Below are 27,936 nucleotides of genomic sequence, written 5' to 3' on the forward strand. Positions count from 1 at the left end.
GGCGAAAATAAAGCATTATCACCGATCGCATATTTATACTGATTATCGGCCGATAACGATCGGTGGCCGATCGATCGGGGCATCCCTAACTTTTATGCAAGAAATAGGCCATGCAATTGCTGGATCTTGACTCGTATTTGATCTGCAACGCCTAGTTTGACAGTTTGATCTGAACTTGATGGTACAGCGTATCCTAGTGACATCTAGTGGCTGAATCCTACTCATTATGCCTTTTAAGAAATACTTCAAGTTTTGTTTTGTCCAATTCATTCAACCCCTTCTCACTGTCATTATGATGGCTATTCATTGCTGTTTGCACAGGTGAGAGTAAGTTCCTAACTTCCTACACAACTGTGAAAAGCTAATTGGGACATCAATATCACTGGTGATACTGCTCTCAATGAATAGATGTCAGGAGAATCTCTAGGGCTTACAGGGTAATTGGATTCAAAGGGCATTGTGTGCCATCCGTGTGTATGTCCTCACAGAACAAAGCTCACGTCCCTAACCTCCCTGTATGCCCTGGGTGTCTGTCAGTTCAATGCACCGCATACTGTAGGGCTCTATGTTCAGATAAGTCTTTATCGGGCTGTGCTCTACTTTAAAAAAATTGGAGCACTCTGCTCCCGGCAGCTTTTTTACAGCCCAAACTGTGTTTTATGGATGATTCTTTATCTTCATTCTGTCAAAATGTGGACCCATGTTGAGCAAATAAACAGGGCTGGTTTATAGTGTTCCGCCTCCCTGGCTAAGCCTGGCTAAAGCCTGCACAGAACAGTACCGCGCATACGAGTCATTGATTTCCTGCTTGTTGCTTATTGTGTGTGTTTGGGGGGGAGGGGGGGGGGGGGGGGGGTGGGTCTGAGCATTTGTTTGTCAATGCATTATATACTGAGGTTTCTGAATTGGTGTTTCTTTGATTATTACGTCTCACTATTCCCCGACGGAACTTGTGGTTCTGTTTCCTTATCGACATGATGGCAGTATGTCCCACCTAGGAAGTGAAGTGGTTGTTTCCTTATTGACATGATGGCAGTATGTCCCACCTAGGAAGTGAAGTGGTTGTTTCCTTATTGACATGATGGCAGTATGTATGTCCCACCTAGGAAGTGAAGTGGTTCTGTTTCCTTATCGACATGATGGCAGTATGTCTCACCTAGGAAGGGATGCAGTAACCATCTGGTTCTGTTTCCTCAACAACTGCTGCCATCTGACTTTGAATTAGACCCTAATGCAGGGGAATGAATGAGCTTCATTGGTAATCTGACAGCAGAATTTTCACGGCAATAAGATTAAACAGCTTTTCTTGGATGCAATTTCATCTCAAGAGATGAGCTGTCCACTTGATCAGATGCAAGTCTCTCTGCTGCCTCAGCAAGTGTTTACAAACTGAAATTATTATGAGTGAAAATGTTTTATTGCTCCCTCTGTAATACAGGAAATGGTTGAGTTGGCAGAATCATTAGCTCTGTGTTTGGTATTCATCGTGTACTGATGGTATTCGGGGTTTAGTTTCTCTTTACTGCTCCAGCTCATACAAACACCCTTCCATCAGCCCAGACGGCCTCTCATCGAGCCTGAACACCGAGTGATCGAGCAATTACAGCCAACAATTAAGTCCAGAATTATTCACATTTCCTGTAGCATCTGCACAACACTGCTGTTGTTGCGCGCGTCATCCATAGAATGCAATTAGCCAGCCGGGGTCGTTGAGCGAGCAGCCCTCACAATTTAACCTAACCACCCCCATCACGGCTTGTGGCGGTGCAGCCCTCCAGATGATATGCCAGGAAGAATCATCTTGTCCTGGTGATGGCCGCTGAGTATGTGCTGGACACTATTTTAAGAATAGCTTTGGCAGTCGTCCAGTGAGCCAGTCAATGTCACCCTTTTTTTGCCACCACAGTGCAGTCATATTAATATTAGGTAGGGGAGGGGGGGTTGTAGTGTGTATCCTAACAGTGTTTCATTGAGTCACAGCAGCTCAGCTAAGCCCTTACGGGGTCCTCCACCCGCAAACGGCCCTCCGTAATGTCTCAACTCTCTGGTAATCCAACTGGAACATCCTGCCGAGTGACTTATTAACAGGGAAGTCATGGAATGTGTATCAAGTGAAGTTGTAATCCTGTTACTCAAGTGGGCCACCTTGCCTGGAGAGCATCAAGGTCGCTGCACCTTTGCAGGTTACACAACTTCATAGAAATTCTTCAAAGATTAATTTACTGCTCCAAGGCTCTAGCTTTGTGATGGTGCATCAGGTCCCTGGTCAGAGGAGAGAGCAGCTTCGGCCTCCACCAACGCTTGTTCTCAACCTCACGCCACACGGCTGCATCATTAACCTGTTCCACCCCTTAGGGTCGGTACCGACCCCAAAATGACATTATGGTCATAAATCAATATTTTGTGTTGCATATTTTTTGCGATTTTTTTTCATCAAATGTTTTCAAGTATTAACATCACTAACATGTCACAAAAGCATGTAGAATGTATATTATCATCAATACGTTAGTTTAGCAATAGGTTAAAAGTGCCATTAGATAGTTTTAAGTTTTCGATTTTCGATCGTCCATTCCAAGACCGAAATGGAAATTTTGAACCATGGGAATTGTAGTCTTTTTGCGGCCATTTTGTAGAGGACATGCATAGCTGTCGACCAGTGTTGGAACTTTTCCGAACTACACTTCCTGTCACATACTGTGGGGGTTCAAAGTTCAGCGTTCTGAATGAATCATATCAATAACTGTTATGATTCGCGATAATAAGCCACAAAAGGTAAAGTTTTTGACAAATATTGAAACACAGTTAGTTTCTCCTCATTGTTAGCATGTAGCAACAATTGGATCTGAAATTAGTTTCAAAACGGTTGCACTGGTGAAAATAAAAAAGTACACTAGATTACAGTAGATCATTATCTGTTCTTATGCACGCCTGGTGATACTAAATCCAAATTGAACTCGGGCATTTGAAAGATAATATATATATATATAAATGTGCGAATTGGCTATAATAAGGTAATTATATGCATCATATTCTATAATAATATTTCAAATTGCATTGGTCCGGATGGGAGAATTCAGTACTGTATCTACAGAACCTTCGTTTTTATCATCTTCCCTTTATTAATTTCCTTCGATTTTTTTTGTACACATGATCTCAAGAGGGTACTGAACGAGATCAGTGGCAGTTTTTTAAGTTTGGTCATTATTATCATGGTGTTATTCACTGTCAAAGATGCAAAGAAAAATCATAATTCATATTCTCTTTGTTTAATCACAATTTAAGCAAGCCTAGTAATAGACACAATATTTCTCACACTGTGAATACATTCCCTGAGGTCCATAGATGTACCTAGATACCAAGAATATGCAAATAGCCCTTGTAGAAGTGGAGCAATATTCCATTTGCCTAGGTCTATATTTTATGCGGATTTTCACATCTTGTGGAACAGGTGATTGTATTTAAAAGTCTAGACCCTGAAAATAAGACAACGCCCCTATTTCTAGGGAAAAAACAAGTTCTGTTCGGCACAATACACTACTTCAATTAACACAACCACGGGCAGAGCCAGAGGCATTTGTTGCAACAAGCTGTTCAGAAAAGGTCAACACTCTGTCCTCAACCTGTGAGTCTTTAGTTTATGCCCTCGTAAAATTCTGTCATTGTCACAAAAGAAACAAACTGCAATGCGTTGTGTGGTGAGAAAGAAACCGTGTGATGTGTTGAGTCTTTTGTGCAGCATTTGTGCCGCTGTAAACGATGGGTAGCAGGTGGCGTTTCCCGGCTCAAGCTGCTTTAGCGCACCCCTTCCGAGTCCCCGAGCTCTCACATCTACAGGTGATCTTTCCGGGGAGCGTTAGCAGAGCTAGCTAATTAGTCAAGGCGCTCCCCAGGAACAAGAGTCCACATGGACACTCAGCATACAGCGCGAGCGAGGCGGTAGGGAAAGGCCGATGATGCATTTGATTATGTGGCTAATAGGGGTGGAAATCGCCAGAGACCTCACGATACGTTACTATTGCGATACTTGCGTCACGATACGATAGTATTGCGATACAAAATATATCGCGATACGCTGAGTATTACGAATATTTTTTTTTTAATTATCACATTTTATTTATTACCTTTTTTCAACTGAAAAGTAAAACAGTCCATGTTTTATCTAATAAAATAAAGTTCAGTCTGTTCATCTCACTTCAATAATTTTTATTGCAGAACATGGTATTTTCTTAAATATTCCAATTCCAACTTAACTGAGTGCACATGTGTGTGGACTACTGTACTATTACAGGTATTGAAATGAACAATGCAACTTCCTTATACAAACAAATATTTTTTTTTATTTTTATTTTTTTTTATGAATAATTAAATATCGTTACTTGGCGTCCCTGTATCGATACAGTATCGCCACGCAAAGTATCGCGATACTACTACATATAGATTTCCCCCCCACCCCTATGGCTAATATGCAGCGGAGGTATTACCGGCTCATGAACCACGACGGATCCTATTCCCACACGCCAGGGATGAGCGCTCGGCCACAACAGGAAACTGGAGATCAGGAAGAGGGGCCTTGATCAGAATTAGTTGTGCCACCTGCGGCCGTCCTCAAGTGTGAAGTGCATTGGATGTTACTTTTCATTTATATTTCCACCGTGAGAGATATCGCCTCCGCCATGGCTTTGGGTAGCGGGGGGGGGGGGGGTGTTCTCCCTGCATCATTTCCCGGCCTCCAACCAAAGCCATGAGGGATTTTAAGTGGCATCAAGAGGAGGGTGCATAAAGCTCACCTACTTGGTGGTGCAGCAGCGCTGTGGGCTGGGACTAAATCGGCAGTTATGCATTAAATTGCTAATGCGCTTAGCGGGGCTACATTATCCGCGCCATCAAAGTGACAAGCGCAGGGATAAAACACTCTGCTCTGCTGTCCATGAGATAGTTGGGAAATGGGTTTTGTTGATATGGCAACGTGGCCGGCAGAGTTTCTTCTTCAGAGTGCTTTCTGTGGTTTCTGTATCTCTGCCCCAGTGCTTTGACAGCTGAGTGGCAGGCCGGCTCGACTTGTGGTGGAAAGACCTCTGCCGGAGAGACCCGCCCACCTGGCTGCCTTCTGCTCGGCTATATATGCCCTTTCTGCATTTCAGAGTAGAGGAGGGAGAGAAGACTCCCCAAGAAAAGAATGAAAAGGTTTCTGCCGCACCATGTTGCAGTCGGAATGATCTGCAGGAAAGTGGGCAGAAGTTTTCTGTCTGGAAAAAGACTGAGTTGCTGTGGAAAACAGGTTTTTGTTAGCCAGTAGGAAGGACTCACAGGGAAAAGGCAGTGTTTTCTGTCTGCTATCGTCTCAGGGAAAAGGCAGTGCTTTCTGTCTGCTATCGTCTCAGGAAAAAGGCAGTGCTTTCTGTCTGCTATCGTCTCAGGGAAAAGGCAGTGTTTTCTGTCTGCTATCGTCTCAGGGAAAAGGCAGTGTTTTCTGTCTGCTAACGTCTCAGTCACTTGTGCTCTGGTTGGATGCTGGTCATCCTGCCTGGTCTGTCCAGTGTCGGGTCCCCCAGGCCCACCACTGGCTTCAGGTGGGGCAGTACTGTGGGCTGAATACCCAGGGAGCCACAGGGATAAACATGCCTAGTTGACCCCTTCACTCTGAAAGCACTAGCCTGTTGATGACCATCAGGGGCTTACTTAACATGAGGAGCGATGTACCATGTTAGGGGTGGGCGATATGACTATATTAAATAAATATCGGGTACAGTTCATTAACGATCCACTTTTTAAACGTATCGTGGACATCTTGATGTTTCTCACAATCCCTCACGTCAGCCGCGGCTTAGATGAGACTTACTTTGGCACAGCGCTTTACTCTCTCGTCTCTCCCTCTCACAGAAAAAAATTCACATACACTCGACTTACCGACCATAATTTGATCTCCCAGGTCCCCTGATAACACATCTTTTTGGCTGCACCGGCGGGGGCGAGTGCTACAGATGTACTTTTAGATGTGAACCTGGTGCGCTAGATCAGAGCATCGTAGTCCTCCAACTGTGGCCAAACATTCTCTTTTTCAGGCTACGTCACAGTGGGTCACGGGAGTCTTTCGTCGCCCGCAGCTTCCGGTATAGCACCAAAACACAGCTGTTTTTAGAGCGGAAGCTATCAGCTCTGTGTGTACTGAGTGGGAGGAGGCGCGCGTGTGTGAGAGACTGTGTGTGACTGTGTGTGACTGTGTATGACAGACTGTGTGTGTGTGTGTGAGACTATCGGAGGCATTCACCTCAAATACAAAACATTTACAAACGGCACTCCTGTTTGTTTTCACTGTCTTTAGAGAGAAAGCTATCAACTGTGTGCAGAATCATAAACGCACACGGTCTGGAGGCTTGGAGGCTTTGCTTTTGCAATATTTAACAAGCTAACAGTAACTGCAAACTGTTTTCAAGACTGCAGAGGAGGTGAGAGCTGAGCAGCACTGTGACAGGAGGAGGCGGGGCGGTTGGGCAGCGTGTTGCTTTTTAACAGCGGAGGAGTGCAAGAATGTGACAATGTGACCGCGGCAGCGCGAGAGAGCGGCAGTGCGGAAATAGGCTGTCTATTGCCATTCTCTAAGACAAACGCTAACCTTAACCAGCTCCTTAACAGCGCCTAAACTTAACCCTTCTAACCTTAACCAACTCCGAAACAATGCCTAACCTTAACCTTAACCTTAACCATGCCTAACCTTAACCAGCGAAAGAATACACGTTAAAAAAAAAAAATGTATGGTATTCGAACTTGTCACCAACGGACCGCAGCGCTGCCAGGTGAGCTAAGCTTCGAATGAAAATCATGGCGGATTACGGCTACATAATGCCGCAAGCTCTGCCGCTCCGCTCTGCGGCTGCCGCGCCTGCCGCAGGGCGTGTCGCAGCCAATCAGGGAAAACGCGGAAGCACTCTGCAGCACTCCTCCGCTGTTAATAAGCAATAGGCGGTTGGGCAGCGGTGTGTGTGTGCAGCACCTAGTATATGTCACTGTCGTAGGCACACACACACCGCTGCTCACTAACGGCAGTCGCTGAGTGATGAAGTTACACGATTGGGACGCTGGATCAGGCGACCAACGACGTCACTGGTAAACGCGGAAGTGGAATTGGCCACAATTCCGAAGATTGACCATACACTGTCCATGTCCACCCATATACTAGGCTTTGACACAGTCTCTTTTCACCTAAATAAGTTGTTTATAGACCTGATCCTAACCCACGTTTCCCTGTAATGTGGAAACACATTAGGCGATAATTAGTGATGCACGATATATCGGCTGCCGATATAATATATCGGCCGATATGGGATTTTTTTTTTTACACATCGGTATCGGTCCGATATCAAGATATGTCCGATATGGGCCGATATTAAAAAATAAATAAAAAATAATTCCTTTTTACATGTTTTGGCCTTAAATTGTTTCTAAATATCTCCTTTTTACATGTTTTGGCCTTAAATAGTTAAAAAATATGTAATTTCTGAAAATAACTAACAAAGTTTAAAAAAAAAAAACGTTTTGGAAAATATTTGATTATCATAAAAAAGTGCTTTCTATACAGAGATATCGACATCAGTAAATATCGGTATCGGCCAGAACAGCAATATTAATATCGGTATCGGCCACAATTTTCACATCGGTGCATCACTAGCGATAATACTAATCCAGTGGGAATCTAACCTCTGTCATTTTAGCCCTCATTTGCTTTTGCAAGTAACTGCATCAATACAGGAAGATTTTTGATGCAAACTCTTCCCCTGATTTTCCTGGTCGACCAATTCAAGTCAGTTCAAGTCATTAGTCGACGAGTCTAGCACTTAAAAAATTAATAAAAGTTTTAATAATAATAATTATTAAATATAATATTTCTATTGCGGCATCAGAAAAGTATGAGTTCCAGGGCTGAGAAAGAATGTTATTAGTAAAATTGTTAATGTGCTACATTACAGAGAAATACAAAACCGTAACAATGTGTTTAAATTGAGCCATTAGAATATTCACAAGTGTGCACACACGAAGCGAGCCAACTGTTAACGACACCGGCAGAAGTGGTAATGGTTCTGAATGTGTCTGAACAAGCAGCAAGGAGAGAAATGAGAGCTATAGAAAGAATAGAGATGGAGAGAAATGAGAGCTACAGTATAGAAAGAATAGAGATGGAGAGAAATGCACATTAAGTTAAACGTGCAGTAAGCACGGTCATTTAGCTTCCCCAGTCCCTAGAAACTTGGATAAGCCTAATAGTGCATTATGACAATATATATATTTTTTTTGTATCCACTTTTTCTCCCATTTTCTATATTTTCTCCCATCCCAATTTCGTATCATCCAATTCAACCCTCCCCTGTCACGACCGCTGTTTCTTGCCTCCCACAAGCCGGCTGCAATGTGGACTAAGTCATACATAGCACAAGTCCCCTCCGGTACCTGAGGTAACAGCAGTCGCATCTTTTCACCTGCGCAGCTCGATCTCTCAGTGGCGAGGAGTAACGCGTGGGAGGCTCACGCTGCCCCCGACACTTCCTGATTCTACTGCGCAGGCGCACCAACCGACCTGTAGGAGTCGCTGTCCACAACGCCCAATCCCCACCCATCAGTTTCCCACCCCCTAATACGGCCAATGTGTATTAGTATGAACGACCAGCTAAACTGAAAGCAATGTGGAGCGCTGGGCTCGAACAGGCGAGCCCAGCGTCTCCAGCATTCGTGGCGAGCGCCTTGCCCACTACGCCACGTAGCCGCCTATGACAATATATTTCTAATATCTAATGTTACAGCGGCCGCCCACCATACTAAGGCCGGGGTATGTTTGAGGTGGACGTATGTTAGGTGAACATTTGCCTGCAGAGTTCTCGCAGAGTTTGCACGTCACCTTCTTGTGTGAAGTAAAGGACAACCCCAAGACCTTACCCTCGAAATGCTCTTTACCAATGAAAACGTGGTGGACCAGCGTTTCGGGCCGGCCCTACAAACTCCAGAGCTATTGCACCTCGCAACAATACTGCTCCTTCGTGAACAATTCTTTTCCATCTCTTAGTAGGAATGTATCCAGTGAATTTATTTGACCCTGCTGGATTGTCATACATTTGATTTATCAGTGATCATATTACATTTTCACACTTTGCCATGTTGGTAGAAAACATAATCCTGAATGAATGTGCATCTACAGTAGAGGTTGAGGTAATTCTCTTTCCCCAAGAATTCCCCCAGATGCCGGTAATACTAGTCCAGTGTGAATAGTGCAATGATAAAGTATTTTCTTACTCTACTACTAGTACAAATAAAATTAAAAAAAGTACGGCTGGCACAACTCCAGCCCATAGGCACTGCATATTATTACCTTCTATTTTTCATTTTTTTTATTATTTTTTTACAGGGCAAACAGCCGGAGAGGGTACACAGGGGAAAGGGATATTGGAACAGCGCATACCGTTAAATCTGGTTGAATGGCTTTGTAAAGTGACATCTTATTAGCTGTGCTGCCTCCTAACCTTGCTCTGGTTGGCTCAGAGGAGCCGTGTGAATCATGGGGCCTGCTGTGCGAGAGAGAGGGCTGATTAGCCACGCTGAGATGAGGGTCTCTCTCGCGGCTTTTCTGCTGTAGCTCTCCATTCGTGTCGGCCAGAACAGGTAAATGTCCTTAAGCGACACACTACCTCTTCTGTAGGTTCTTTGTGCCCGATGATTCTCTCAGGTATATATCCTTTTTCCACTGAATGTAAATGGACTCCATATGGCCAATTTATTATATTTATATATATAACGCTTTTTTATCCAAAGTGCTTTACGATGTATGCCTTACATTATTTGTTGTTATTACATGGCGTTTTAACATTTGCTGAAATGCTTGATTGTGATTGGTCAATAGCGCTCGTCAGAGGTCCGTTATTACTCTATAACGGACCTCTGCCGAGCAATAATGGCTGCTGTTCGCAGCTGTTCGCAATCAAGCCCACTGACACACTGCAGCGGTGCAATCAGTCCACACACCTGCCGGCGATAATAATAACTTTATTTGGGCTGACAGCGGACGGAGCCACAGAACAACTGCGTCTGCATTTGATCTTGTCTTGTCGATGGTGTAAAATGAATTAGGTATATTGTTAGTAAGTTAGCCATGTAATAAGCGGGATAATGTATAGCTATACTCGGTCATTGTCGCAAAATAATTGACCTTCACTACGTTTAAAACACCTCTGCGAGGCGCCTCGGTATTCTAAACTCCGTGTCGGTCAATTATTTTGCGACAATGACCTCGTAGCTATACATTATCCCTTACTTATTAATGTTATTTGTTACAGAATTATTTGTTCTTATTATTTTCTTAACTGTGACAAGCTGAAGATGGTAATGATGCCATTTACAGGCAAGCACTAGCTCTTCATCTTTCATGTGCAATATTGTTTTTTTTCTTTCTGTATGATGTCTTTTTTTAGATGATTGTAATAAGTTAGATTGTTGTATTGTGTATATACTGAATATGTGTATATGTATATATAGTGTGTATGTATGTATATTTATCTATGTATACGTGTACACATGTATATATATATGTGTGTGTGTATATTTGTATGTCTATATATTGATATGTGGGACGTTCGGACCCCAGGAAGACTAGCTGGTGCCATTGGCATCAGCTAATGGTGATCCTTTTTAATAAACAAACATTCACCCGTTCACTCACACATTCACACGTTCACACGGCTATAGAGTGTGAACTGTATCCGCCCGCCCCTCGGAAGGACCTGGGCACGTTTCTGTCTTTGTCACTTAGGACACGCGTCAGTGTGGTTGGAATGGGAAGGCTGATTGGAAGTCCTCTTGAATAGAATGGAGTGCCTGTGGAGGAGAATGCTCCAGCTGTGTACGAGGTCCCCTGCTGACCCGCCGGTGTTCTGGCGTTGGTACAAAAAGGCTGATGTGGTGAATGGGATTGTTCACATTATCTCTCCAACGAGGCCTGCCTTCAGAAAAATCTGAAAATGAAATGTGCAATTCTTTTATCGCACGGTTTCTGGCCGCTCAGCAGCCGAAAAAGAAAGTTTAAGCGGCATGTATAATGCATAAAGGGCTAATTGAGTTTTCTTTTTCTTTTTCCCCCCGTGCTGCTCAGTATGTGGCTATTATTTAAATTCTCTCTCTCTCTCTCTCCAGGTTCAACTACAGAGCAACGCATCATCTCACCACCAACGGCTTCTACGAGTTCCTCAACTGGTTTGACGAGAGGGCCTGGTACCCCTTGGGCAGGATCGTGGGGGGCACGGTGAGTTGAACACGAGCCCCGCTGCGTGAGCTTCATCCCAGGCTGGAAAATGAAACGCAAAGGACAAGCGGCTCATTTCTCTCGTATATAAGTCAGTGCAGTGTGCGTCTCCAAGACTAGAACATAAGCATGGAGGCAGGAATATAAACAACAGAACAATTATGTTCCATCTGAAAGCATGTGGGAGTGAGGGTGAAATTACTCGAGACACTTCTCTGGGGTGAGCTTTGCAGTGAAAAAAATAACAAACAAAACAATAAGAATGGTTAATTGGGGAATGTTTCTTTGGGGGAGGGTTGATTGAAATCTTTATTTACGGACATGGAGTTGTTACCCTCATTTGCAATGCCGTCGAGATTACACGTAAGTTCAAACCGTTAATAATACGCATAAAAGGGAAAAAACATTTGCATAAATAGGACAAAAACAGATGAAAAGAAAAAAAACAAAGAAGGAGAAATACAATTTTTAAAACAAGTTACATACTTAGGCAGGGAGGTTTGTGATCATGTTTGTAAATTGTCCATATGATAGTGGAGTATTGATTTTTTATAAAAAAAAAAAACTCCCATCCCAATGTTAGTCGTTATGCCAATTCCCACTCCCCTTCCTGGTCGTTGCGCACTCTACCCCCTACCGTCGGTCTGGGAGGGCGGAGACTATCGCATGCTTCCTCCGACATGCTTCCTTCCAGCCCACTGCTTCTTTTCACCTGGCAGCGCGGACTCTCACTGGGAGAGTGTAACGTGTGGAAGGTCACACTACCTCTCCCAGAAGATCCTTCCCTTGTTGTGCAGGCGCCCCGACCGAACTGTAAGAATCGCTGTTTACAACGACCAGGACCCACCCACGCCGGCTTCCCACCCGCTAACACTGCCAATTGTGTTAGTATAGACGGTCGGCCAAGCCGGAGGCACCACAGCCAGATTCGATCCCACTGGCTCTGTGGTGGTAGACAGACGCTTAGTACGCTGCGCTACCCGGCCGCCCAGGAGTATTGATTTTTAGTGCGAGTTGAAGATCATTCCAGGAAGCTGGTGCATCAAAACGGATACCAATGTATATTTCGCCTCTCTGATAGAGAAGACCAACCCACCTTATCATACAGGATGCAAGGATGAGTGTCGTAACCATCATCACCAGTAATTAATCTAAGAGCAGAATGATGGACCATGTCTAGGGGTAAAAGAGTGCAAGGGGCAGCATGTCTATACAGTTAATCACCATAATTTCTTCTTGACTTGTTTAACCCTTTCACTGCTGCACTACCAAAACGGTTAACCCTTTCACTGCGACAACACACAGAACACACGGCGACCGTCGGTTGTGTGATGGTAAAGGGTTAACCTTCTGTCGTGTGGCAGTGAACGGGTTAAAGAAGACTTGTACAGGGTACATTACTTTGTGATTTTGGGCTTTACAAATAAATTAGATTTTGATTTGACTATCATTAACATAAATGGTGAAGAGGATTGTGCCCAAAATGTAACCTTGCAGAACACCCTTTATCTGCAAAAACTATTCATCATCCGTTTTCACACACTGACGCCTCCCATTCAAATAGTCACGGAACCAGTCATGAGTAGGGGTGGGAATTGCCGGAGACCTCACGATACGATACTATCGCGATACTTGCGTCACGATACGATAGTATCGCGATACTAAATATATCTTAGGGACCTGCACTGGCTCCCCATTGCTGCACGAATCCGCTTCAAGGCCCTCGACCTAGCATATCGTGCGGCAAAGGGAACCGCTCCCGCCTACCTCCGGTCAATGGTCTCTAACTACACACCCTCAAGACCCCTACGCTCTGCATCTTCTGGCCGTCTCAGACCTACTCCTATCCGAGCTCCGGGAGGAGGGTCATCAAAGAAGTCGCCTATTCTCAGTCCTTGCCCCACAATGGTGCAATGAACTGCCCACCACAGTTAGGACAGCAGAAACCCGTCCAATCTTTCGCCGTCGACTAAAGACACACTTCTTCAACCATTATCTGAATTTAAAAAAGAATATATATATATATATATATATATATATATATATATATATAACCCTAACTAACCTTACTGTCATGCACTTGTCCTAATAAACTAACCTACACTGTAGCACTCAACACTTTGATGAACATTGTTACATTGTTACTCAACTTGTCATACAGAACTTGTAAGTCGCTTTGGATGAAAGCGTCAGCTAAATGACTGAATGTAAATGTATATCGCGATACGCTGAGTATTGCTGAAAAGAAAAATACATTTGATCAAATTTAATTTATTACCTTTTTTCAACTGCAAAGTAAAACTGTCAACATGTTTTATCTAATAAAATAAAGTTCAGTCTGTTCATCTCACTTCAATAATTTTTATTGCAGAACATGGTATTTTCTCAAGCAGACAGATGTAAACACTGTAATCTGTGTTGCATGTACCTGACAAACTGAACTGTTTGTATTACAGTCATATTCCAACTGAACTGAATGCACATGTGTGTGGACTACTGTACTATTACAGGTATTGAAATGAACAATGCAACTTCCTTATACAAAAATCTTTAAATTTTAAATTTTTATGAATAATTAAATATCGATACTTGGCGTCCCTGTATCGATACAGTATCGCCACGCAAAGTATCGCGATACTACTACGTATCGATTCTTTCCCCCACCCCTAGTCATGAGCCACTCTATCAAGACTAATATTACCTAGTATTTGCAGTAGCGGATGATGGTCAACTCAACACTGTCAAACGCTTTAGACAGGTCAGCAAAGAGAATAGCAGTGTTTTCTATTATCTAAATCATTATTGACTAAGGTGTAGCTTATATAGTACTAGCATTTGCTCTAAAACCGGATTGGTGCAGGCTTAAAACTGAATGAATTGAGAGAAAAGCCTTGAGTTGGTTGTTCACTAATGATTCCATGACTTTAGCTAAACAGGGTCATTTAGAAATTGGTCAAGTTGTTTAGATCCTCCACCTTTTATATGAAGGCATGACATGCACTGTTTAAAAAAATTCTGGAAACTACCTCCTAAGATGGAAAGTTTAAATATGAGTTAATTGTTCTGCAATAATTGGAGCAGATATTTTTTATATAAATCTTTTTTTTTTAATATATATATTTTTTTAAAGGAATCCAATTTATTCTCCCCAGTTGAACGCCTGGTACCAATGGCTTGCAATGCTTCTAATACAACACTAGGGGTTAGGGGATTAAAGGATAATTTAGGGGCATGATCCATTTAGCACACATCATCATACACTGTTAGAGCGGTCCCTGTGTAGATCTTATCAGACAAACAAAAAGACTGATCTGTAGTCAGCAGTGCCAACTTCCACACTGAGGACACCTGTGTGTGTATGGATGGGGTGTTTGATAAGGCAGTTACTGGGCTACTGTATTCAAGACTCCTTAAGCTTCCTTCTGGGCAGCTTGGATCTCCTCAGTCACGCTCTAGTAGCAGCGAGCAGTTAACTTGACGGATCCCCCCCGCCGCCCTCTGTAAACAGCACGGCCACGACGGCGGCAGATGTTGTGAAAGCACGGCCCTTTTTAGCGCTGAATTACTACCTGCCGATCCCCCGCCATTTATCTCGCTCTTCCTCCTCTCTGCCGCGCCTCGGATTCATCTTTTCGAACCCCTCCCAGTAATCTGGTGGCCGTGCGTGTGTGGCCATGTGAACAAGATACAACCTCCTATAAAGTCCCTTTTGTCCTCTTCCACCATCCCCCTCTTTCTCTCCCTCTCTCTTTTTCTCCCTCTCTCGCTCTCTGTCTGTCTGTTTTTCTCTCTCTCTGTCTTTCTCTCTCTCTCCTCTCTCTCTCAAACACAAGCCCAGCTGTGCTTAATCCTCCCAGGCTGGAAAATGAACACAGGAAAAGCGGCTCATTTTCTCATAAGCCACCAGCGCACTGTGCATCTCCAAGACAAAAAAATAAGCATGGAGGGGGCAAACATGTCTTTTCGTATAAACAAACGGTACAATATGTTCCATCTGAACGCACGTGGGGGTGAAATTACTCTGACACTTATCTGGGGTGAGTTATGCAGTGCAAAAAATAACGACCAAAAAACTAGATTGAAGGTAATTAGGGAAAGAGGGTCGGGGAAAGCTCATCTGCTAGTCGGCAGCGCTCATAGGCAACTTCCACCAAAAGGACACTTGTGTGCGTGACGTATGAAATGGGTGTTGGATAAGGCAAGGCAGTTCCCGGCCTGTAGTAGAGACTCTTCTTGGATCTCCTCAGTCACGCTCTAGCCACAGGGAGCCGTGAGCAGTTAACTTGACGGATCCCCGCCACCGCGGCCGCGCTGTTTACCGACGGCGGCAGATGTTGTGAAAGCACGGCCCTTTTCAGCCTTGAATGACTACCTGCCGATCCCCCGTCATTTATCGCTCCCTTCCTCCTCTCTGCTGCGCTGCAGATTCATCTTCTCGAACCCCTCCCAGTAATCTGGTTGCCGTGTGAACAAGATGCAACCTCCTATAAAGTCGCTTTTGTCCTCTCTCTCTCTCTTTCTCTTTCTCTCTTCTCTTTCTCTCTTTCTCTCTCTCTCTCTCCCCCCCCCCCCCCCCCATGCTCCTGTGGCTGGCCGGCGTTACGCTATGAGCTGTAATCGCTGTAGCTAATGGTGCAACAGGACAACACGACAGCTCCTTTGGTGCTACAGTAGTGTAAACCAAAATAACTTGTGTGTTGGGAGACCATGATGCTGATGTCTGGCATCTGTAGTCTCTCTCTAGCTCCATTATTCCTCCTTCCTCCTCCTCTCTGTCCCTCCATCTCGCTGCCTCGGTCCTCTCCCTCGGTATCTCTCACCACCCATCTCCTCTCTGTTTCTCTCTCTCCCTCCCTCCTAGGTTTCTCCCACTAGGTTCTCTGCAGCGCTGAGCAGTGGAGACAGCCAGGCAGACGTGTGGGCCGTTGTGCGTCGCTATTGTATGCCGTTATCATTTACTGCTGCGAGCAGATGGTTCACGGCCAGAGCTGTGGCTGTCCTGCAGCAGGGACTGGCGACCCGTCGCATTCATCAACACAGATTTGTTATATACTCGCGTTAGGCAGTCAACCTCGTCTGTTGGTGATTATTATTATAACTGGCAGGTGTGCCGATCATGCTGGACATGAATTAGGGAGGAAGGGTGTTCAGGGAGGAAGCTCATGATTGGACTTGGAATTGAACTCGGGGGGGGGGAGGGGAGGGGAGAGAGAGAACATATAGAACTCAGGTAAATGTAATAATGTGATGGCTGGCGACAGTGGTGCAAGTAATGCATGCAAATAAGCACAGCTCCTTTGTGCCTTTGGAGGGCAGAAGTGCTATACCATATCATAAATGGACTTAAAATGTACTGTACGCACGGTTCATTTGAAGTGGATTATAGCCATAGCTCGAATCGCTCGCCAGTCGGGAGAAGACGAGCAATGTTCAGGAAATGAATTAATATTATTTTGAATATTTAATTAGTTTGACAAACTACCCTCTGGCTGGACTAACTTGTTAAATAGTCGGCACTTGAAAGTGAGCCGAGCTGCTTTGTGCTCTGGAATGGAGAGGAGAGGAGAGGGGCTGATCTTTAGAGGCTGTGTGTGTTATTAGGAAACATTAGAGCCTATAACGTTGTCAGTGACTAACCTAGCTCATAGCTATTGGAGGCTGTGTAACTCCATACTCTCCATACTCCACGAAGCAGCCCTCATAACTGTGTAAATAACGGGATATATTGCACCAAAGAGATCACAACATTCCCAACAATGAGCCTAATTTATGGTTATTGGAAGCTGTAACTTAATACAGTCTCCAGCGAGGCTGCATCTGTTGGTAACGTTATTCACTGGAGCCAATGGGCTGTCATCACCCATGAGATTCTGCATACCAGATCTTAAACGACCTCAAACTTCTCGATCGAGAAAAGAGGGCAGAGTTCGAGACGGGTCAATGTCCCTATTTCACTGTAACACAACATTGCTATGCAAACAGAATGTCGGGGGTGGGGGGAGGCTAATGCAGCAGCTGTTCGGTAAATGAAGAGACCAGGCTTGGACGGAATTTCTACCAGGAGGTTTCACAATCATTACAAATTAAATTAAAGGGATAATCTGGCAGTATAATTTGTTTAATCTGCCAGTTTGCAAATGTAATTTCAACATAGCTCCAGTTTTCATTGAGAACAAGCAGTGTCCCGTCCCCCCCCCCCCCTTACTCACGCTACGGCGTTATGCATTCTGTTTACATAGTAACATCCCGGGGAAATAGGCCAATTGAATCCAACGTGAAAAAGCTTACTAAGGCATTTGCGGAAAAACGGCAGGAGAGTGGAGGCAGTGATGCATCAAACCATAACGTGCCGGACTCTTAATCCTCCACACAGGGAGGTTTAGTGCGCCGTCGCCACCTGCACACACGCCGCCTCGAAAGGGTGGCAGACTGAGGCACCTCGAGAGCAGGTGGGTGGGTCATTTGGATGGCCGTATGGAATGCAAATTCCCACCTATAACATGCAAATGTAGGCAAAGCGAGGCAGGGCCCGGAGGGGACGGCTGTAGAGGAGATGCAGAGGAGCCACTGCGGTGTCAAACCACCTGGCCGGGCTGAGAAGTCGCTACGCCACGTCATCACATTATTCAAGGGTTGTCCTGACGCTGAAGGGCACAGGAAGCTGAATGTGCAATGAGCCTACGGCCCTACGCTCTTTCTCGCAGCGGATGCTCGCGCGCACGGATTGCACGCTGCACTGCACGCCTGTCTCTTTTAAATGCCTCCAACTAAGTTTTTCTTGTAAACAACTTGCTGTTGTTTATATTCACATTTTCCGTTGTTGTCCTATAAATCTAAATGCCGAATGCATTTCCTACCTCGTATAACCTTTGCAAAGGCCACTTCCACAGTTTTCTTTGCTCTCGCAATGTTTACATCCTCCTTAGGTTTCACTTTTGGTGAAGTTGGAACCAGTCCGGGGAGAGACTACATGCCCTACTGGGGCCTGCCTACCCAGGATGCCTTGCGGGCTGACTAAGACGGAGCACCCGTCGGGACGCTTTTAACACATGCCTACTACGGTCATAGTTCCTCGGTGGTTGTAACGTTGCTAGAGCTAGTAGCATGCTAGTGAAATAGACCCACTTTAACTGTAGCAATGTAGCATGCTAGTTGCTAACGTTACCACTCGGTTCCGTACTGTGTTGTATCAAATGTAATGCTTGTGGCTAGGTAGATAGCTTCACTTGAATCATATGCTTCTAGTCCTGACCGGCTGACATAAAGTGACATAAGTTATAACAGTTTGAGACCCGCAAGAGACGTATAGTAAGACAACTCTGTAATACAGCCTAGCCTACTTTCAGATTAATATTTTCAGATGTGCCATTAAGTTAGCAATTAGTTAACACTTTGGGTGCCGGCCAGAAATCCGGAAAATGACTGTGGATTGCCAGCTATATTTAACATGGATAAGTTCCCCTTCTTTGCAGGGCTATAACTTTTTAAATCATATTGCTAGATTGCCATTATTAGGGCCCATTCAAAGTCCTATATGTATTGTTCAGGGTGAAGCAACGTTAAACTTTTTCATTCACATATTCATACTAAAGTATGGTCTAATGTATAAGTATGTTTTCATCTCTTTCTGCAGCTTTCTCCAGAACGTGATCTATAGCCCCAAATGCATTATATTGATGATGCAATACAGCTTGATGGCAATCGGCGCGATATAAAAAATTCCAACTAGACGTACTTCTAGAAGTTACTACACGTCATCTGATGTTGACCGGATGGGCGAGGGGCCGTTTATAATTCCGTGGGCAGCGTTATACCAATCATCTAATGTGGGTCAAATGTTGATCATAGCAGTTAGAATCGAAGACGGTAATACTACACGCTAAAACTCACCCCAGTGTCCTCGCGCCGTTGGGCGATCATCGTAGAGTAGACATTTGACCATTATGGGATGTCGATTTACCCGGTCCATTTCCAGGTTGTATAATGGTATATACGTCCAAATCATGTTGTTTATCGAGTTATTGGCAATGGATCGCTATGTATTGTGACGAGCCAGAGTGCCGGGAGACAAACCGAGTGCCCGGAAGTAATATGGCCGAACAGCACAACCTCCACAGCACTTCCTGTTTGGCGATTGCGCCGATCGGCCACCAGATGGCGCTCCTGAACCGCCAGAGAGCTCAGTGGGTCCTCCTGGTGGATCTCAGGCCAGCGGAGGGGAAATATGAATCCGATCACAGATTTTTGAAATATTGATATCAAAGACGCTGTAAAGCGTCTTCGGCAACTTGAGCATGGCCGGGAAGGACGCTGGAAAGCGTTTTCTGGCACTTAAAGTGTTAATGGTAGCTCATTGTTATTAGCCAAGTGTCTAGTACAATCACTAAGAGGGTCTATGACCGTAGGTCGCCTGTGTTAAAAAGCATCCCGACAGGTGCTCGCTCTTTGGTGGACCGCAAGGCATCCTGGGTAGGCTGGCCCCAGTAGAGCATGTCATCTCTCCCAGCGAGTCCGACGTCCTCCAATTCACACACTTCAAGGGAGATCGTATAGACCAATCAATTTGAAGTGCAATCTGTTTGTGTTCTATGTCGCCCACGTGTCTGTGCTGTCCTCGCGTACAGCTGAGGACGAACACCTATTGCACAATTTCAGGGACCCCTCTTCTCCCACTGCGCTCTGCAAGTGCCAGTTTTATCCGCTAGCGGTCGAAAACTCCATCGGATACCTTTTAATCAAAAGGTCATTCATTCCGAGTGATGCAGTACGTTCTTGTAGACGAGTCGTCTGAATCACACCTGTGTGGTGTGGCGGAGCTGATTATAGAGGGCTAGTAAGTTAATGTCTGAATAGAATTTACTCCCACATGGCTGTGTGGAATGAGTGCGTGAGAGAGCCCTATGATTACGTCGACCTGTGCTTTTAAATCACGCCGGGGGGAGTGCAAGTCTTTGAGCTCGTTGATCAACGGCCCACACAGTCTGTTTCAGCAGCAATAATAATTTCACACCCCCCAGATCTTGATATAGAGCTTATGAATGAGGGAGTTTAGTTTGGCCCCGTATTGTTTTTCCGAAAGAGCAGACTCAGGTTTCTGTAGTCATCTACAGTCCCTCTCAATGCTGGAAATATACAGGGGTGAATGTGCCCACGTAAATCAAATTGTTCCCTCATCATATGATATTTAAATTCAAGTCATATCTGTCACACTTAACACTTTCATTGCCAGCCATGCGGTGCGCCTTACCCCCCTTGAATGCCACCACCCACTTCAACGATAGAGCTCTCATATTTGCAAACGCATAAACTATGTCTTAAATTATGGCTATGTGTCTAATCTGGCCGTCGCTTATCAATGACTTGTTTGCAGTCAACATTGTCGAAACGGATTGTTTTTTAATCTGTTCATTTCCGTTTTATACCATTTAGAAAAACGCTAATTTTCAGGAAAATATAAAGATTCTGTGATAATCGCCCTTTACTGGAATATTCTGGAATACACAAGTAATTTTTCTGCCTATTTATGAATCGTTTTCAAATAAACACTAGATTATCGATAGTATGTGTACTTATGCACGCTATAGAAGCGAGCTGAAAAATCGATTATCATTTCCTGATCAGCACACACGCACACACACATAGGATAATCAGAGCTTTTTTCACAGAGATATCAATGTGTGCCCTAAGACTGGTAAAATAGATTTCTTACCTCAGATCAGATGTTCTCCAAAAAGATTATTCCAATTCCTGATCACCATTCCAAATATCGATCGCGTTTATTGATCCAACGCTGGGTACTGGAAATATGTATTCCACGCTGTTCTGGGGCTCGGCAATGAATCTGATCCTCTCGGGTGACTTGCCCGAGAAGTAAAATGAGGAAGCTGGATTTCCCCCCCCCCCCCATGCGTTTCATTCAATCCATTCCAAATGGGTGCAGTACCACAGGGAGAGACGATAGGGGGTGGTATTTTCCCAATGGAGCTCAGAGAGAGTTTGCAGCACTAACGTTAGACTAGATTGATGAAATATGAATTAAAATCGCTAATAAAAAAAGAAACGAGATATCTCGTCGTTGGCATTGAAAGTGTTAAAATCTCATCTACCATACAACAACAGTTGGTGCTGCATTGCTCCAATGTTAAGAAAAAGCCAGTGTTTAACTTTCCCCTAGGATTATTTTGTCGCAGGGCGTGCGTGTCACGGGTACGTGGTGTCAAGTGTCGTCATAGACGCGCGCAGTAAGGCGGTTGTTAGTATCGGTGCATTTCTCTACACTGAGCTGAAATGAAACGATTGCACATAAATTAGGTAATTAACAATATTTGTTTACAACACAAATTAACTTATTTACAATTATACATACAGTAGTGAGTGACAACACACATATGAACTATTTACAATACAGGGAGGCACATACAACCATAGATATATATAGAACACTAGATAGCTTGCCCGCGCTGCCGGCCAATGGAGAGCGACGTCACTGAACCGCCGCCATCTTGCTCCAGTCAGCCTTGAGAGAGTGAGTGAGCTGCACAGACAAAAATACTCATAACTCGCTGAAATATTGACGGATTTACAAACGGTTTGGTTTATTACAAGCATTATTAACGTGGCTATGATTCAAGCGGTTTGTAAAAAAAAAAACATCTTAAATTTTCATAAGTATGCAGTATCATAACTACATCTTTGATGTTTATAGCAAACCAACCCGTTTGTAAATCCGTCAATATTTCAGCGAGTTATGAGTATTTTTGTCTGTGCAGCTCACTCACTCTCACTCAAGGCTGACTGGAGCAAGATGGCGGCGGTTCAGTGACGCTGGTGACTCCGCCTTAAGCTATCTAGTGTTCTATAGATATCTATGCATACAACACTCTGGCTCAGAGTGCACACTTGACGCTCTGACCGAAGAGTCTGTTTATCAGAGCAGATTTTCAGAGTGAATTTATTAACTCACCGTAACTATCCATTTTTATCTTTTCCGGTTTTCGGATATGAATGAAAGAGTATTGGTATTCTTGAAAAAAAACACGTCACTTGCTGAGCACCGAGGTTGCCACAATGTTATATTACTCTATGGTTTACCCATATATCAATTACTGTAATTTAGTTTGGGGTAGTACTCATCAGACCAAACTTGAGCCCATATACCGTCTGCAGAAACGAGCTCTAAAAATAATCAGCTGTGTTCAACGAAGTCATTCTTCTCAGCCTCTATTCCATAAGTTAGGTATACTCAGTGTTTATCAAGTGAATCATCTTCAGACTGGTTTATTTGTGCATAGTTCTTTAAACGGAGCCCTTCCCCCTTTTTTCATGACATGTTTGCCCACAATCACCAAATTCATAATTACCCCACACGTAGTTCCTGTTTGCTTAGACCACCCTTTTCCCGCACTTCCCAATCTCAGTTTTGTTTGCTCTACCGAGGGTCAAAGTTGTGGAACTCTTTGCCTCCACATATTTTGGAATTTTCTTTTCTGAAATTCAAAAGAGCACTGAAATCTCATCTCCTAGATCACCAATACTTGTTGTATTTTGTTATTGCATTTTCGTTTTATTATATATTCTTCCTGTCATTAATTGTTTTCTCTACCAGAAATCGTATGTCATGGGTGCCTGCTTCGGTGTCTATGTAGGCCTGCTTGTGTGTGTTTGTTTGTTTGGAGGGGGGGGGGGGGGGGGGTTATATTTTATCTTGATATAATGTAATTTTGCTTCCTGGTGAATGCCACATGCAAGCCCCTTGAGGGTTTTTAGGCAATTCTCCTACACATCCCTTGTGGATTATATTGTATTATATATGTAATTGTTTTTATGTGTAAATAAACAAACAAACAAACAAACAAACCATTGTGACACATGATGCTTAGGCCTTTGTGTTTTCCTCAGAGGGATTCTCTTTTGTCAGTCAGCAGCGGTTTGTACTTGCTGAATCTTCTCTCTGTATAATAATTGTCTAAGTTTAAATATCAACATTATCTGGCCATCCTCAGTAAATACTATCAAAATCCTCTGACCTCATCTGGTTTTTAATAATAAATGTATTTTATAAAGCGGTTCTCAATAACCCGAAGTCGCTGACAGTGGGCAAAAAGAAAAAACAAAAACAAAAACATAGAACCACAGGGAAACTGGAAACAATATGAATATACAGGAACATTAGAGCCACAGTAACGGATAACAAAAATACAGGAGCCAGTAGGGGAGGAGAAGCAGAGAGGGGAGGGGAAAAGGGGGGCGACAGGTTGGAGGAGGGTGGGTATGGGTAGGGAAGGGTAATGCTAGGGACAACAAGTAGGTTTTGAGACAGGATTTGAAGGTGGAGAGGGAGGGACAGTCTCTGATGGTCAGAGGGAGGGTGTTCCAGAGTCGGGGTGCAGCGCGTGAGAAGGCCCCATCACCAAAACTTGAGTTTGGATGATGGGACATTGAAGCGGTGGAAGAGGACCGGTGGGGCGGTAAGGGAGAAGGTCAGTCAGGTAGGGGGGTGGGGGGGGGGGGGGCAGGCAGGCAGGCTATGCAGCACTTTGAAGTTGAGGTGTGATAGTTTGAACTGGATACGTTGCTTAATTGGGAGCCAGTGGAGAGAGTGATGTGGTCACGGGTGTTTGTGAGGAGGCGAGCAGCTGAGTTTTGGACCATCTGAAGTCTATGGAGGTCATGAAGTCATTAAGCAGACTTAATGATTTTAGAATATCGTTAAATCAACTATCCAGTTTGTTTTTATAGTGTAACGTTTGGCTACTTGAAGGAGAGAGAGAGAGAGAGAGAGAGAGACTGAGACTCAGTGACTTGCGGAGCATGCCGTGTGCTCTGTTGTCTCGGAATGGATTTGGTAGCTTTTTTTTTGCGTCTCCGTAGACCGTGCCGCGCCACCGCTTTGAATCATTTTTAATAAATAAAGAATAATATATAATATATATATATAATTAAAAACAAATACATTTATAAAATATTTCAATTTATTTTATTTTTTTAAGCTTTCATGAGGTGCAGGGGGTCCCGTTGGTACGGGAAACACTGAAAGCCCTTAAAAATAAGTCACAGATGGTGAAATTTGTCTCACTACAATCTACTCTAGAAGTGCAAGTGAAACGTAAGCTACTCTGTACTTCGACTCTGTGCAGACACGGTCAGTTCATAATGTTGTCTCGAATATGTATTGATAACACTTTTTTTGATGAACGTGGGCACTGATATGCGAAAATGAACAAAATGGGTTTTATTTATATTGGGGCTGCAACTAACGATTATTTTGGTAGTCGACTAATCTGCCGATTATTTTTTCGATTAGTCTACTAATCTAACGATTATTTCTGTCACCCTCCATCTCTGCTTCCTGTGGGCGCGGCTCCTTTTCCGGGCTCTTAGCAGACTTCTTAGCTTAACATAACAGACCGACAGTAAGTTTGGGGGAACTAATGGGATAACTGGGGTTGCAACAAAAGTGCAACTAGGGCTAAAACACAATGAAATAAAATAATAATAATAAATAATATATCCTTCTTAGCAGACTTCTTAGCTTAACATCCCAGGGAACTAATGGGATAACTGGGGATGTTGTTTGCTCCTGACAAGAGTCTCAAAGTCTGGGGTGATGGTAGACAAAGCAACTCTGAGGTCATGCTCAATGTTCAATCTGTTCCTCTGCTTTATCTTCAGCTGCACAGAGCTGAGAAGCCACTTTCACAAAGATAGGTAGTGCAAAAAAAAAAAATTATGACGCATCGACGCTAAAATTCGGCGTCAACGAGTTTTTATGATCGACGTCGTCGATTATGTCGACTAATCGTTGCAGCCCTAATTTATATAAAGAAAATGTCTAAGAACACTGACCTGCACTCTGTCGCTCTCCACCTCCGACACCTCCTCACTTTTACAGCCCACACACACACACACACTCCATTGTTCATAGCTCCAGTCCTCCTCCTCATCTACTCCCATCTCCTCCTTTATTCTACCTGCAGAGGATGATCCTGACAGTCCTCATTAATTGTGCACGATGACGTTACGTCTCTGAGCACCTGGACGGGTCACACCGCTTTCAAGACGGATGAGCCCATATCGGTTAATGTGACCTTTCTGCTTAGCCCGTTCCTGTTCCCGTCCGTCCTCCCCCCTTCCTCAGCCTCCCGTCCGACCCTCCCTCCTCTCTTGACAGTTGCTCCTTCTCCAAAGCCACGGATAAGAAATGAATGATGCATTAATGTGACACCGTTTAACAATGGGGCACTGTCGGACCAATAAACCGCTCTTTGTTGCCATGAGGACAATGGCCTCGGGTTAATTTCTTAATCCATCAGGCCGGTGCTCTGAGCTGCGTGGTGAGATATGATGAAGAGCAGGAGCGTAGGTCTGTTGTTCTGGAGACCGAGGCCCGGGTCGCAGCTCAAAAACGGCTTATCATCTCATTCTCAGAAATGTTATGTATTTATGTATTTATTTCTTTGAAGCGGGGGTTATGCCAAATGTATACCCTTGGTCTTGTGCGTCACCTCATGCACTTGTCTTTCATAACGGCGTGCCACCAGGAAAGCAGACATTCACCTCGTTTCTAGGCAACAAGGACACTGCAAGGTTTCCAATTTCAAAAAATTTCAACTTTAAACGAAATACACTGACAAAGCCCCTTGAGTCGACTCTGAGGAAGTCGCTTGTGGAAACGTCAAGTCACCCCACTCCACGAGTGCTCCAGTGTTTTTCTTTGGGTCTGTTTTGAAGTGCTCAGGTGAAAAGCCTTTCTCATATCTACCGTCCTCTGCTGCTGAGCTCCTTGAAGCTGAAAGTCTGTTGGACCTTCGGGGACGTCCGAGCCCCTCATTCTGTTTCTTCACAAGGAAAAGAGAGCCGCTGCGTTTCCGCAGAAGTATAAATTGAGCTTTAGATTGTACGGACTCAAAGCGGCGTTCCGTCGGGCTCGGCCCAATCTAGGGGATATATGGGAGAGGTGCAATACCACTTCTGGGTGATGGATTTTTAGACCCCCCCCCCCCCCCCCCAGGCTGCGGTTAATTACAAATGCGATGAACACAGCGGAGCAGAGACTAGCCAAAGTGTCAGGGCTGCGGCTAACACACACACACACACACAGACACACGCACACCAGGGGCATCATTCACACTTTAGACACAGCCCTCCCCTAAACTTACCGTCGAAGATCACCTTACCTGGCACTGCCGAGTGTTGGCCCTGAGCCACGACAGGATTCAATTAGCTTGACTCTAGTGCTGTGTCAAAGAGGTGGGCCGGAGAACATGTTTGACATGGCTCCTTTCCTCGGATTGTGATCCAACAGCTCCAGTGGCTCTATGGGCTGTTTAATGTGGTTGCGGTTGGTCATTAAAATCTCAGCTATTTATCATTTATATCCAACCAGGATATTAATGGGGAATTGAAATGGCCCTTTCAGATGGTAAGTTGCATCTGTCTAGGGCTGAAACGACTCAAATCGTTTGCGTGCCATGACGTAGCTCATCTACATATATCTACATGTGATACCAGTGGTGACTGAAGGAAGAGTATCTACAGTGCCCCCCAATGTTGTGACAATCGGATGTGAATTCGGTTGCAAAGGGGAGGAAACTGTCCAAGGTCGAACCTTTTTTTAATCCCGTAGTGTTTTTGAAACTGTTATCCATGCTTTTATGACCTCTCGCCTTGACTATTGCAATGGCTTATTATGTTGGCGTCAGTCTCTCGCTTGCAGTTAGTCCAGAACGCTGCTGCTCGTCTGCTAACTGGAACACGTACGCGAGAGCACATTTCCCCTGTACTGGCTGGCTTCCCTCCACTGGCTTCCTGTGCGTTTTAGGATTTATTTTAAGGTTTTACGGTTTGCTTTTAAATGCCTGAACGGCTTGGCACCGGGCTACCTCTCGGACCTGCTCCAGGCTGAAGCTTAGGGGGGGCCGTGCTTTCGCTGTGGCAGCCCCAAAGCTCTGGAATGAGCTGCCATTGCATGGTTGGCAACCTCCTACTCTGCAGGTGTTTAAATCACGCCTCAAAACTCATTTGCTTTGGTTTTTAAAAAGTTTGAGACCTGCCTTTTTTTTCATGTGACATATTGTAGGGCTGGGCGATATGGCCAAAAATGATATTGTGATAAAATTACATTATTTAAAAAAAAAATTTAACAACATATGTATGTTTATTTTGCAGCAATTCTTTGTCGTTGCCGCCATCTTTAGTGTTACATCCCCTCACACTCCAGTTCTCAGGCTGCAGCTGGTTTGAAAGCGAAAGTACACCGGCTTCTCTGCTGGCTGTGGCTCCAGTGGAGTTGAACAGTTCTGGCTCTGCTAGTTTCTTTTCTATCTTTTGGTACTTTTTTGGTGGACAAACCAAAACTCCACTTGTGACTGGAGTCTAGCTCTGCTAGCACACCTAGCCTACTGTGTACAGACGGTTTCAAACTGTATTTTAAATTAGAAGGCAAACAAAATAAATAGACGAGAAAAATAAATCTCAATTTGGTCAGTATTGTCATTTGGACAAGCAAAGCCATTACTTTAAGTTGCAAGAAAGACAAATCTGTCCACTGTCTCTGGTTTTAAAACTGCCCTGTTGCAGGTCACAAAAAAAAAATTATCGATATATTTTTTCCCCGATATCGATTATTAAAATATATCGCGATAATTATCGTTATATCG

At 44.2% G+C, this 27,936-nt stretch overlaps 1 protein-coding gene across 1 annotated transcript in view; it reads left to right on the forward strand.

The window, feature by feature from the left end:
• Positions 1 to 27,936, forward strand: part of LOC311227415 (dolichyl-diphosphooligosaccharide--protein glycosyltransferase subunit STT3B) — a 170,032-nt gene that overhangs the window by 72,916 nt on the left and 69,180 nt on the right. The window contains exon 2 of the mRNA XM_084313049.1: positions 11,170 to 11,278. Within this exon, the coding sequence (XP_084169175.1) occupies positions 11,170 to 11,278 (109 nt within the window). The remainder of the gene's footprint in view (positions 1 to 11,169; positions 11,279 to 27,936) is intronic.

This window comes from Notolepis coatsorum, assembly GCF_963971535.1.
Source record: "Notolepis coatsorum genome assembly, chromosome: 4".
Classification (NCBI taxonomy): domain Eukaryota; kingdom Metazoa; phylum Chordata; class Actinopteri; order Aulopiformes; family Paralepididae; genus Notolepis; species Notolepis coatsorum.